Source organism: Moschus berezovskii, chromosome X, assembly GCF_049115385.1.
Source record: "Moschus berezovskii isolate FMDL1 chromosome X, NW_MosBer_1.0, whole genome shotgun sequence".
Lineage (NCBI taxonomy): Eukaryota > Metazoa > Chordata > Mammalia > Artiodactyla > Moschidae > Moschus > Moschus berezovskii.
The window spans coordinates 10432625-10445135 of NC_142488.1; the positions used below are offsets into that span (position 1 = coordinate 10432625).

General features: G+C 44.4%; 1 protein-coding gene across 3 annotated transcripts in view; it reads right to left on the reverse strand.

Annotated features, from left to right (window-relative positions):
• The window catches only part of ARHGAP6 (Rho GTPase activating protein 6), a 563891-nt gene that overhangs the window by 299127 nt on the left and 252253 nt on the right, over nt 1-12511 (reverse strand). Inside the window, exon 1 of one of the 3 annotated variants that reach the window (XM_088834028.1) lies at nt 1631-6207. The exons of 1 other annotated variant lie outside the window; for it this stretch is intronic. Coding sequence is in view for 1 of the 2 variants with exons in the window: in XM_055437712.2 (XP_055293687.1) it covers nt 1631-1675 (45 nt within the window). In the remaining variant the exon portion in view is untranslated. Of the gene's footprint in view, nt 1-1630; nt 6208-12511 lie in introns of those variants that run through there. One more of the 3 variants, XM_055437712.2, reaches the window with a different exon arrangement.

Below are 12511 nucleotides of genomic sequence, written 5' to 3' on the forward strand. Positions count from 1 at the left end.
TGAGACGCTGATTATCCATAATGAGCACAGACCCTAGATCTTTCTGTGCAAAGAAACCTCTGCTGAAAACGGGTTGCCTTTAATACCGCTTTAAAAGGCAAATCGCTGAGCCGCTAGTGTCTCAAAAAAAAAAAAAAAGTAAAAGAACAAGCATTAGTAACTTACTAGTGTCTCACTGGGCATTTCAAGGCAAGTAACGCTGGCAAAACTAGAGAAAGAGCCGTCATAGGTTCCTAGAACGGGGTGCCTGAGAAGGTACCTTAACAATTTCCTAATTCAGGCCCTCTTTTTTTTTTCCAGCGCAGCAAAGTGAAACCACAGAAGGTCGCGGTGAGCCCAACCTGTCGTCTCCCCGCACCTCGCCCCGTCCGCAGCCAGCCACTCTACTACGGCCCAGGAACCAGTTGGAGCAGCTGCCCGGGACCTCTGCACCTACCACCCCCGTTCACCTCGACTCCTTCCTTGAAAGCTTTCCCTTTTTTAAATGTGGAGAGTGCATTGTGGAGGACACGAATTCCCAGCAGATAACTGCCTCTGCCTTACTATAAATACTGATGATTCCTAACTTTCAGTCTTAATTCTCCCTAGTTTTGAAAGTCGGCCCCCAGAATGTCCAATCTCAATAGGTAAAATCATGTAAGGGAGAACTCAGTAAAGTAGCAGATGCCAGAACAACTGCAATGCCCCACGTCAAAGCCACACATCTACCACAGAGACATGTCCAAAGACTGGGGTAAACTAACACAGATGCCTGTCGGCTTCCTGGAGGCGGTGCTCAGAATCTTCAGAAGTAGTACCCATTCCTCAGAAACATCTCTATGTTCATTGGACTTTTCTTTCTTAAGTCTTCTCTCTTTCTCAAAAAGAAACTCAGTCTACAATCTGGATCTGGTCGGTCCCATCATTCACCTAGAAATCTTGACTCCTTCTTTAAAGGAGGCAAACTCCACGAGTTTTATGTCTCGTGTGTCCTGCGGTCCCCAGCTCTGAGCAGTGCCTGGCATACAGTAGGACCCCAAGAGATGTGGAATATTTGAGGCAACACGAAGAGAGGCTACCCACACACGACACCCTACCACCTTCTTATATTAAATCAGAAAATGTGCAATCTTGTGTACCGCTACAAACTCCTAGGGAAATGCACGCCCCCTTTCCAAGGAGCAAACCGGCGGCACCCCAACGCGCCCTGCAGGGCTTCTCTGGAGGGTCCCACTGGTCACCGGCTGGGATCGCCAAGTCGCCCGGTGTCCCGTCCAGTTTTTTGTGGGTTTTTGCGGTGTATCTCACCGAAGATTGGGTGGGCGAACCTGGACCCAGCCCCGGGAGTCCCATTTCTCAGCCTTGGCCAGAGAGGCGGCGGCAGGGTCCAGTCCCCGACCCCAAACGCAGTGATCCACTGCGCGGGGCAGAGGACCACCGGCTCTGGGAGTGGGGGCTCCCCTTCTAAGGGGCACCCGAGTTTCTGAACAGGTGACACTCGGGGGGATGCACGCGGCACTCTCCAACGCCCCCCTCCCCAATCACACACAGAGGACCTCTGCGGAGCCCCGGATCCTTTCAACTCCGGGCCGTCCCCCCAGGTCGGCCGTGTGGCGCCCCCTGTCGCCTCTGCGCGCGCCGGGACACTCACCGCATAGTGCAGCTGCGGTTTCTCGCGTTTCACCGGGTCCCCCATGTCGCCACCGGGGGAGGAGTGGCGGGCTCTGCGGCTCAGGCTGGGGTCGTGGCGCCTCTCTGGGGTCCCCCTATTTTACCGCCATCCTCGGGCAGCCCCCGGACTCGAGCTCTGCTCCCTGCGCCCAGAGCGCGGTGCAAAGCGTCCGGGGCACCAGCGTCCCGCCGCGGAGCCGGTGGGGACAGGGAGGAGGCGAAGGGGAAGGAGGAGGAGGAGGAGGAGGGAGAGGCCGAGTCAGATTCGATGGGCGGGCGTTTAATTCCTTCCGCTCCTGCCGGGCCCCAGTCTCGACCGCCGCCGCCAGCTGTCTGGGGGCTACAGCGACCGAGCGCGCCCACGACAGGTGTCAGGGCGGCCGGCGCTCCCAACTCCTGCCACTCCGCCCCGGCCCGAGCCCACGGGCCCCGGGATGCCAGGACCGGGGCTGCTAACGCCTTCACCACCGGCGAGAGGGAGAGAGCTTGGGTTTCCCAGAGAGAGACTTTGACTAACTTTGAAGGAGGTGTGGGCCCCCGGCGAGGGTGGAGTTTCAGCCTTTGGAAAGCCTTCCTCTGAGAGAATCTCAGTGGCGGGAACCTCAAGAGGGGGCAGGCCGAGAGGGGCCAAGTCAGCTGCTTCGGGGAGCTGTTGAGGAGAGGGAGGCCGGGCTGGAGGCTTGCTGGGCCACGCCACTTCAGGCCAACTGAGTCCCAGAGGGCGTGCAGGACCTGGGCGTGCCTAGGGAACCCGGCGGCACGGGGGAGTCCTGGAAAATCTGCAGGAATTCAGCTGGCACTGAAGACTAGCGTAGGTGCCAGGATGAAGCTGAGTTGGGGGTTGGGGGGGGTGCTCGGAACCCTCCTTTCTTTGTCTTAGCAAATGAGAAAACAACACAGGGAGGATTTGAAAAGAGAAGAAACGCACACTATTTGCAAATGCTACCAGATTAATCGAATGATTTTAGCACACACTGCAGATTAACAACGCCACCTAAAACTGACTTCTACTTCGCAATCCCCTGGTGGAAGCATACACTTTGAGCGCCAAGGTCCCTCCCCAGAGTATAGAAACCCACTCCAGTGTTCTTGCCTGGCGAATCCCAGGGACTGGGGAGCCTGGTGGGCTGCCATCTATGGGGTCGCACAGTCAGACACGACTGAAGCGACTTAGCAGCATAGCAGCAGCAGCAGAGAAATTCCAGACTCTGTGAAATCATTCATTCCAAGCCCAAGAGGGGTGGCTATCAAGTACAGGATGGATTTGTGGATGGTTTGTGTCAATTCCGGGCTTCCCAGGTGGCTCAGTGGTAAAGAATCCACCTGCCAATGCAGGGAACACAAGTTCGATCTCTGGATAGGGAAGATCCTCTGGAGAAGGAAATCGCAACCCACTCCAGTATTCTTGCCTGGACAGTCCCATGGACAGAGGAACCTGGTGGGCTACAGTCCATGGGGTCGCAAAGAGTTGGACACAGCTGAGCGTGCATGCACATGTGTCTGTTCTTCACAGTTGTGATAATGTGAAGCCAGGGGTGCAGGTACCCTAAAGAATCTACTACTAGATACCATGACAGTTCACCTGCCTAGAAAACTGTAAGATTACATCTTCTAGAGCTGACCATATGCCTACCCTCTGACCCCACTCATAAATATATATAGAAATGTGTGCCAGTGTTCTTCTCATGTACAAGAATGTTCATAATATCATTAAACAGAATCACCAACATGGAAACTATCCAAATGTCCATCAACTGGTGCTTGATGAACCAACCTTGGTCCCTCCATACAAGATAATACATACTGCTCAGCAATGACAGGAAAATGCTACTGTTGGACACGACAACATGGATTATTCTCACAAACGCTGTGTCCAGAGAGAGAAATCAGACTGAAAAAGAGAACGTACTGTAAGATTCCATTTATTTATTCAGAAGTTGAAATTCACATGTTAGACTTAAATAGGGAAATGTGATCTCTGGTGATAGCAGCCAGAATCATGATTTCCAACATGGGGAGGTGGTACTCACTGGGAAGGGGATGCAAGGGAACCTTTTAGGGTTCTGAAAATGTTCTGTATCCTATTCTGTATGACAGCTACCCAAGGACACCCATGTGTAAAAATTCACTGAGTGGTACAGTTCAGATTTGGGCAATTTACACCCTTCACCATGTGTATTTTATACTGTAATAGCAAAGAAACAAAAATAAATTTAAACTCAATCCCCTGCCCAAACCAGGAACTTCCAGCCAGAGTGCTACCAGTCTTAAGGAAAAAGTCAGTTTCACCATTTGCCCAGGTCGCCTCCTCCCTGCAGCCTGCCTTGCTCAGATCACCTTTGCCTCTGTAGAGTGGGTGAAGAGAGTGAACCCAGTCACCTTAGAGGCCCTCCCTACTCTCAGACACGTCCAGGCAGAGCTGGAAAAACAACACAGTAAAGTCACCTCTTCACTTTCACTCTGCTCCGCTGCTGAAAGCAACCCTTAGAGCCATGTCATCAAAGACCCTCAGAACAAGGAGGAGAAGCAGTACAAGCTACCCGGCACCCTTAAGAGAATGCCACTGGAGCAGTTAAAGGAGGGCATGCATATGCAAATGACCCATGTCGATCTCTGCTTCCTGGTGCTCTATTTAGAAAGAGGAACTCTCTAGCCTGACGACTTCTCCCTCTGTTACACCTCCCATTAGGGCCTCAAAGCTAAAAATCCCTTTTCCTAAAAAAAAAAAAAAAAAAGAAAACTTTCATTATCTATCTATCTACATACACACAATAATAATCAGGTCCCTAGATTAAAAAAAAAAAAACTTAAACATAGTGCTTTGATCATTACCCTTGACCATGTCACCTCCAGGTCAAAGTTGGGTTATCTTAGATCTTGGTTTGTTTGTACTCTGTCTTTGAAAAATTTATTAAGTCACTAAACAGCATTGCTGTAAGCCAAAAATAATCCATCACTCCCCAAACTGTGTACTTACACTTTAGAAATGACTTCTGTCTGCTAGCAGATTTCTTGCTAAATTGTCATTGCTAAGTTGGACTTAAATTTTCAAGGGCAACAGGGTTGTTTTTTTCTGTGTTTGAAAGGTTTGAGGAGATAGGACAAAGCATCTAAGAAAAGAAATCATCAGTCCATGCTGCAAGACTCTTTAATTCATCCCTGAGTGAGTTATGCACATCTTCAGTTCTCAATCCATTTCTTCAAGACTTGACAAGGGATCTAGAAGATTGTGCAGAACTCTACGAGTTCTGCTAAATCTTGAACAACTTAATCATATGATATCCCTTATATTCAGTTCAGTTCAGCAGCTCAGTCGTGTCCGACTCTTTGTGACCCCATGAACTGCAGCACGCCAGGCCACCCTGTCCATCATCAACTCCCAGATATATAGTCTTAAAAAATGATAAAAAGGAACTTATTTACAAAATAGAAAGAGTAGAAAACAAACATGGTTACCAAAGGAGAAGGGGGAGGGATAAATTAGGAATTGGGGTTTAACCGATGCACATTACTATATTCAATACCTTGTAATAACCTATAAAAGTTTCTGAAAAAGAATATATGTGTATGCATATATATGGATAACTGAATCACTTTGCTGTACACCTGAAACATTGAAAATCAACTATAATTCAATAAAAATCTTAAACAATTTGAATTCCACACATTATTTTTATTTGAATCTATTTCAAGGTATATTTTAAATACCACTCTAAGAAAAAATTCTTTTTTGCACATCTCTACTTCCATGTTATTTAACTATTTACTAGGTTACTTATTCAATAAATATTCTAAGTGCGTATAATTTGAAGTTATTGTTCTAGGTCATTTAACCTATTCTTTAAATGGCAGGTGGTTTCAAAATTCAGGTTTGTTCTTTTGGGGTGATGGAGGGCAATAAAGAGAACACATAAAAACCTCACTTCAGAAAAGGCTGAAGTTCGTATCATTCACTGGTTAGGTTAAGAGCCTGCTGAGCTAATGCTTAATGCTCTCTTTTGTTTAGTCATCTCTTTTTAAAATAAATTTCTCTGATGTTTACAATTTTCCCCAGAGAGGACTCAAAAATAATCTCTAGGAGTTCCTCTACTAGCATCACTTTTAAGAGAAAATATGTCACGCTATCAGTGGCATTTTCATGACTTCCTATCCCCAAATATTACAGCATTTCCAGTACTGACAGCTGCCCTCTCGGCCAGGACATTTAAATTACAATCCCTGTTTGCATTTACTCGGCCTGCCTATAAACTGAGTTAATATTTTCCACATTTCATGCCAACCCAAGGGTGATTACATTTTTTAAAGGAAAACTTTATCTAAATCCATGAAAGCAAATTCAGCTTCAGGGTGTAGGAGGAGCCAAAGGCCCACATGAGAACTAAAACGCACTTAGATCAGCGGACGAGGACCTTCGTGTACACCCAGCCCTGTCGTTGACAGAGCAGGTATGGGACCCTCTTAGATGGGGAACCTCTTCCTCCAAACCCACCTCCTATACACTTCCATCCTACTTATCCTGTCAACCCACCTCCAAGAATATTTTTAAATTTTTGAAACAGAGAAATTGATAACATACAATGTGCAGCTAAATGCATTATTGCAAAACATACAGCCCTCTAACCATCACTGATATCAAGGAACAGAATATTGCTAGTGTCCTTCGGCTTCATTATAACACCCTCCCCTCACCCCCAAACCAGGGGCACACGCTGTCTTGTCTTGTACAGAGTTATTTGCTTCCCTTTTATAGCAGGGTTTCTCAGTCTCAGCACTACTGACACTTGGGGACCAATAATCCTCCCACCAGCTTTACTGAGCTATACCTGACATGGTGCAAATTTAAGGTCTACAATGTGGTAAGTTGATACATACACATATTGTGAAATGATGATCATGAGATTACTTAACACCTCCATCACTTCACACAGTGAACAGTTTTGTGTGTGTGATGCGAATATTTAAGATCTACCCTCTTACCAACTTTCAAGTGTACAATACAGTCCTGTTACCTAAAGGACCATGCTGCACATTAGATCTCTCAAAATTTATTTCATAACCACAAGTTTTTAATCCTTTGACCAACATCTCCTCATTCCCCCACTGCCAGTCCCTGGTAACTAGCAATCTATTCTCCATTTCTGAATTCAGTTTTTTTAGATTCCACAAGTAAGTGAGATCATACAGTATTTGTCTTTCTCTGCTTTGTTTCACTTAACAGAATTCCTTCAAGGTCTATTAATGTTGTCTCAAATGGTAGGAATTTTTGTGGCTGAATAACATTCCATTGTACATATATGCACCATATTTTCTTTATCCATTCATCCATGTAGATGGACACTAACATTGCTTTCATAGCTTGGCTGTTGTGAATAATGCTACAGTGAACATTGGAATGCAGATGTCTCTTAGAGACCCTGATTTCAATTATTCTGGATATATACACAGAAGTGGGATTGCTGGATCATGTGGTACTTCTATTTTTAATTCTAAATTTTTTGAGGAGCCTTCATACTGTTTTTGATAATGGCTGTGCCAATTTCCATTCTCACTAACAGTGTACTAGTGCTCCTTTTCTCTATATTCTTGCCAATACTTTTTATCTCTTGTCTTTTTGATAACAGCTATCCTAACAGGTATAAGGTGATACCTCATTATGGTTTTTATTTGCATTTCCCTGATGGTTAGTGACATTGAGCATCTTTTCATGTGCCTGTTGGCCATCTGTATGTCTTCTTAAGAAAAACATCTATTCAGGTCCTGCACATTTTTTAATCAGACAAATTTTTGTTTTGCTACTGAGTTCTTCGAGTTCCTTTTCTATTTTGGATATTAACCCCTTATCAGATATGTGGTTTGCAAGTATTTTCTCCTGTCCTTTAGATTTCCTTTTTGTCTTGTTGATTGTTTCTTTCATTGTTCATAAGTTTTTAGCTTCATAAAGTCTCAGTAGTTTATTTTTGCTTTGATTTTGCTTGGGATTTTGGTGTCATACCAATAATTCTGTGTTGTGGAGGCCATCCTGTGCATCACAGGATGTTTAGCAGCATCCCAGGCATCTACCCACCCAATGAAAGTATTATCTCCTTCCTGCAGTTGTGACAAGCCAAAGTATCTCTAGACACTGAAAATGTCCCCTGCGAGCAGGGAGGCATGATCACCCCTATTTGAGCACTACTACTTTTTAGGAAGTTCTATGTTCACAAATTTTAGAGCTTAGTGCTGCCTTCTTTCTAATTTTATATAAATGGATTCATAGTTACATTTTTACTGCATCTGGCTTCTTTTACTCAACATCATGTTTCTAACGTTCTTCCAGGTTGTCATATGTAGCTATGGTTTGTTCATTCCCATTGCTGTCTAGTAGTCCATTGTCTATGTTTACTGCTGGTGGACATTGGTGTCCTTTTCAGTTTTGGACTACTGAAAACACACAGCTTGAACATCAGTATACCTATCTCCTTGTACACATCTGCCTGCCCGTGAATAGGGTGCAAACCTGGAAACAGAACTGCTGGCTCATAGGCATGCATACCTTCAAGTTTACTGGACAACGCCCAATGGTTTTCCAAACTGATCATGCCAATTAGAATCTTTATTTACACTACAGTATAAATAGACTGAACATAGTTTATATAAAGGCTGAACACAGTTTAAAATTGTCTCTCTTCTAGGTTTTCTCATGGGGCTATGAAGATAAAATTCAAGAAGTCAAACTCCAGGATCGGGAAGGAGAAATGGGGAAACAGGCATAAGGTCCTTCTTGTCCAAAATCACATGTCTCTTGCAAATGAAGAAAGACCTGCCAGCAGTTCCACGGTCATAGCATTGGAAACACTATTGCTGAGTCAATCCACTCATATGGGTAACAGTAATGGGCATACCAGTTACTCTTCTGAGTGAAGGAGGATATATTTTTAGGCAGGAGTGCAGCATACAGTATGGTGGGGGCAAACCTCAGCAACCAAACTATAAACATAAATGCCACTTACGGAATTATCATTGTGCTCCACAACCATAATCTTCACCCCTTCCTTTTAACCTTAACAGGGATATGGGGATGGGACAAAACCAAGGAAGAATGAAGTGCCCCATTCCTTTCTCCAGGTACATTAGAGAGAGAGAATGCCAGCCAAAGACAGACCTGGTCCAATGACCAGTGATTGAGCAATTCCTGGAGGTCCCAAGAATGATGCCTGGGACTGTGGTGATATATGACAGAGGAGAGAGTATCACTCAGAACTCTTGCCCTCAATCTTGACCCTTACTACAGAGAATAACAAGAAGCTATGCATCAACAACTGGAACTGCGAATCTGATGATCTTAGGATTCAGGGAAAGAAGGTGTGGGTGAAAACAAAAGTGACCATTACTTTTGTTCACTGGTTCAGTTTAGTATCACTGGTTTGCCCTTTTCTTGCCATTTTGATATTTTCACTGAAGAATTGCTACTCAGTGACTTGCAGCCAAGGAGAGTGCCCTTAAAATGTATCCACAGGGAGATGTTTCTAAAATAAGTTTTCTATTTCAGGCTCGTTAGGCAAAAAACAAAAAGCAAACAAACAAAACCAGAGACTGTATTCCCTCTAGTTATGATTTCCCAAGAAACAGTTGGAGAATCAAGAAACTACTTTTCATCACATCCATAATTTAATGTTATTCTATTATCTCCACCCAACCAATTACAACCTCCTTTCCTCTGCACGGTGTTGCAAGCATGTAAAGCCTATAGAACACTCAAGACAACACCAATGTTGCAGGTGCTAATTTGGGATGATAGCAATTCCACTAATCATTGAGCACCTACATCGCCGGCCCTTTATTCAACCAGAGGCTTTACAAATAGCAAATCTAGATCCTCAGAATAATTGTGTGAGGAGAGTACGATTATCTCCATTTTATTCATGAGAGTGCATCACTTGTTTCGCACATCTGGTAAATGGTGGGGCTGAGATGTAAATGAAGTTGGGTCCAAATCTCTTCACAGGCCATTCCAGTGTGTTTTAAAGTGGAGACTCTTTGATAAGTCAGATTCATTCATTAGGTCGCTGTGGTGTCTTCTTATGAAGAGGGGAGGCAGACGCTGCCAGTGCCCCATCCATACCTCCTAGGCCAGTGGTTCTCAGCGGGGACAATTTTCCCCCAAGAGGACACACGGTAACGTCTGGAGATACTTTTTATTGACCCAACTGTGTGGGGGTGCCACTTATATCTAGTGGGTAGAAGCAAGGGGTGTTGCTAAACATCCTACAATGCACAACATCCCCACCACAGAGAACTAGCCTGCCCCAGACATCAAGGGTACAGAGGTTGAGAAACAAATACTTCATAGATGTAAGAAATTCACTCTTTAATAATTTCCACTTAGCAGTACACCTCACACCAACAACACATTTTCTTTTAGTGGAGTGGGTCTTGTGCCCACAAAGAAAACAAGGAGACATTTCCCTAGAGTGGAAGAGTAGGACTGAGTTTTGGAACTTACATACAAGTGGGTTTCCACTCAGCATAGCATGTCAAAAGGCTAACAGATGGTGCAAAAAACTGACCATTTGTGTGATCAAAACTGGCAGCTATTATTAGAGTCATTTAGAGCACTTGACTAGTCACCCAAGGAAACCACTGTTCAGTTCAGTTCAGTTCAGTCGCTCAGTTGTGTCCGACTCTTTGCGACCCCATGAATCACTGCACGCCAGGCCTCCCTGTCCATCACCAACTCCCGGAGTTCACTCAAACTCATGTCCATCGAGTCGGTGATGCCATCCAGCCATCTCATTCTCTGTCGTCCCTGTCTCCTCCCGCCCCCAATCCCTCCCAGCATCAGAGTCTTTTCCAGTGAGTCAACTCGTCGCATGAGGTGGCCAAAGTATTGGAGTTTCAGTTTTAGCATCAGTCCTTCCAATGAACACCCAGGATTGATCTCCTCTTTACATCCTCGAAAATCCCCGGTTTTGAAGTTTCAGCAGTATTATGAATGATGACACCCATTTCAAGCAATCCCACACGTATCAGTCCCCCTCCCCTAATTAATCTGTTTTGTGATTGTGATTTACATTTTTTATAGGCAGCAGAACATATAAGGCAAATGTTAAGAGTTTGCTGTTAGGAGTGTAATAAAATGAGGAGAATGAAACAGAGTGTCCTTTGCTTGTCAAGTCACCTAACCTATCTGTATCCCATTAATCCACCAAATAGAGAGTATGGTCCAGAGTTTCAGATCTTCAAGGAATGCTTGGCACATAAACGTCGAACATCAATGGTTTAGCATTGCCTTCTTTGCCTTGCTGTGCAATGGAGCCAAGTTTAATTTCTTGATTCTTTTTCTTTGGGACCATGCTCTAAGAAAGTGGTTCTCAACCAGGGGCAACACTGTCTGCCAAAGGACATCCAGCAGGGTCTGGAGACACGCTAGGGGACGTCCTATTGCTAATCAGTAGGTGGTGGCTGCTGCTGCTGAGTCGCTTCAGTCGTGTCCGACTCTGTGCGACCCCACAGACAGCAGCCCACCAGGCTCCCCCATCCCTGGGATTCTCCAGGCAAGAACACTGGAGTGGGTTGCCATTTCCTTCTCCAATGTGTGAAAGTGAAAAGTGAAAGGGAAGTCGCTCAGTCGTGTCTGACTCTTTGCGACCCCATGGACTGCAGCCCACCAGGCTCCTCTGTCCATGGGATTTTCCAGGCAAGAGTACTGGAGTGGGGTGCCATCGCCTTCTCAGAGGTAGTGGCTAGTGATATTTAATTCCACACTGAACAAGACAATCCCTACCCGCCCCCCCACCAACACACACATATACAAAACAAAGAATGATCTGGTCCCAAATGTTTATCCTGCCAAGGTTGACAAACCCTACTTTATGGATACAGTTGTCCTTTTGGTCCCAATAATCCTAATATATCAGAATTCTATGTGTTAGACTAGGACATTTGCTTATTTCAAGCTTGGTTGCCATCTTTCTTCAAGTTTATAGACACAACATACATGGAAAGATATTACCTGGAAAGGCAACAAGACTCCTTCTCCATTTCAACAGAAGACAGGACAAAAGGTAAAGGGATCAGGAAGAAATAGCTAATCAGTGTTTCTGAAAATATGGTCGTTAGGAACACATGCATCAGAATCACTTGGGGTGGGATTTAAAAAAATAGATTGTGTAGACCTCCCCAAAACATGTTGAATCAGAATTTCTTACAGCACCACCTCGTGAACAATACTTTTAGCAAGATCCCTTGATTGTTGTCATGTACAACATAGTTTGAGAACCAATGCCATCATGGGAGTAAGATGCAGAAAGTAATACTTGACTTGTTCAAGGTCAAGCGCCTGGCATAAGACAATGTCAAAACCCACCCAGAGCTCTGGATTTAATGCTCAAAGAAGGTGGAAAATATCTCTAAATGTTTGAAAAAACAAGCAAGAATCAGATTCATTCATAATTAATGAAGAAGAAATGAACATAATGTTTGACCTCATTGATCATAACCCAGAGCCTTCTGAGTGACTTGTTACATTTTCCTGTGGTTTTGTCAAGTTTTCTCTTCAGTGTCTTCATGACTAAGAGTAGAAAGAATGCTACACAGTATTTGTTTCAAAGCTCTTAGGGATAACTGATCTCCGTTAAATTTTATTTTTCAAGACCATGGAACTCTCTTTCTCATATTAACATGTCCAGAAATGACAAATGTGTATAAATTACACAAATTGTTAGTCCTTTTAGATATTCCAAAGGGAAAAATTACTTCAGATACTATTGAAAAAAAAAAAAAAACCCTTCCTACCTAGAAATAATTCTTTGTCTCCTGTCTTGGCAAAGCAAAGTTGTCAGCCACTAGTTCCTTATGGTTGATGGGGCAGTCTGAGATTTGG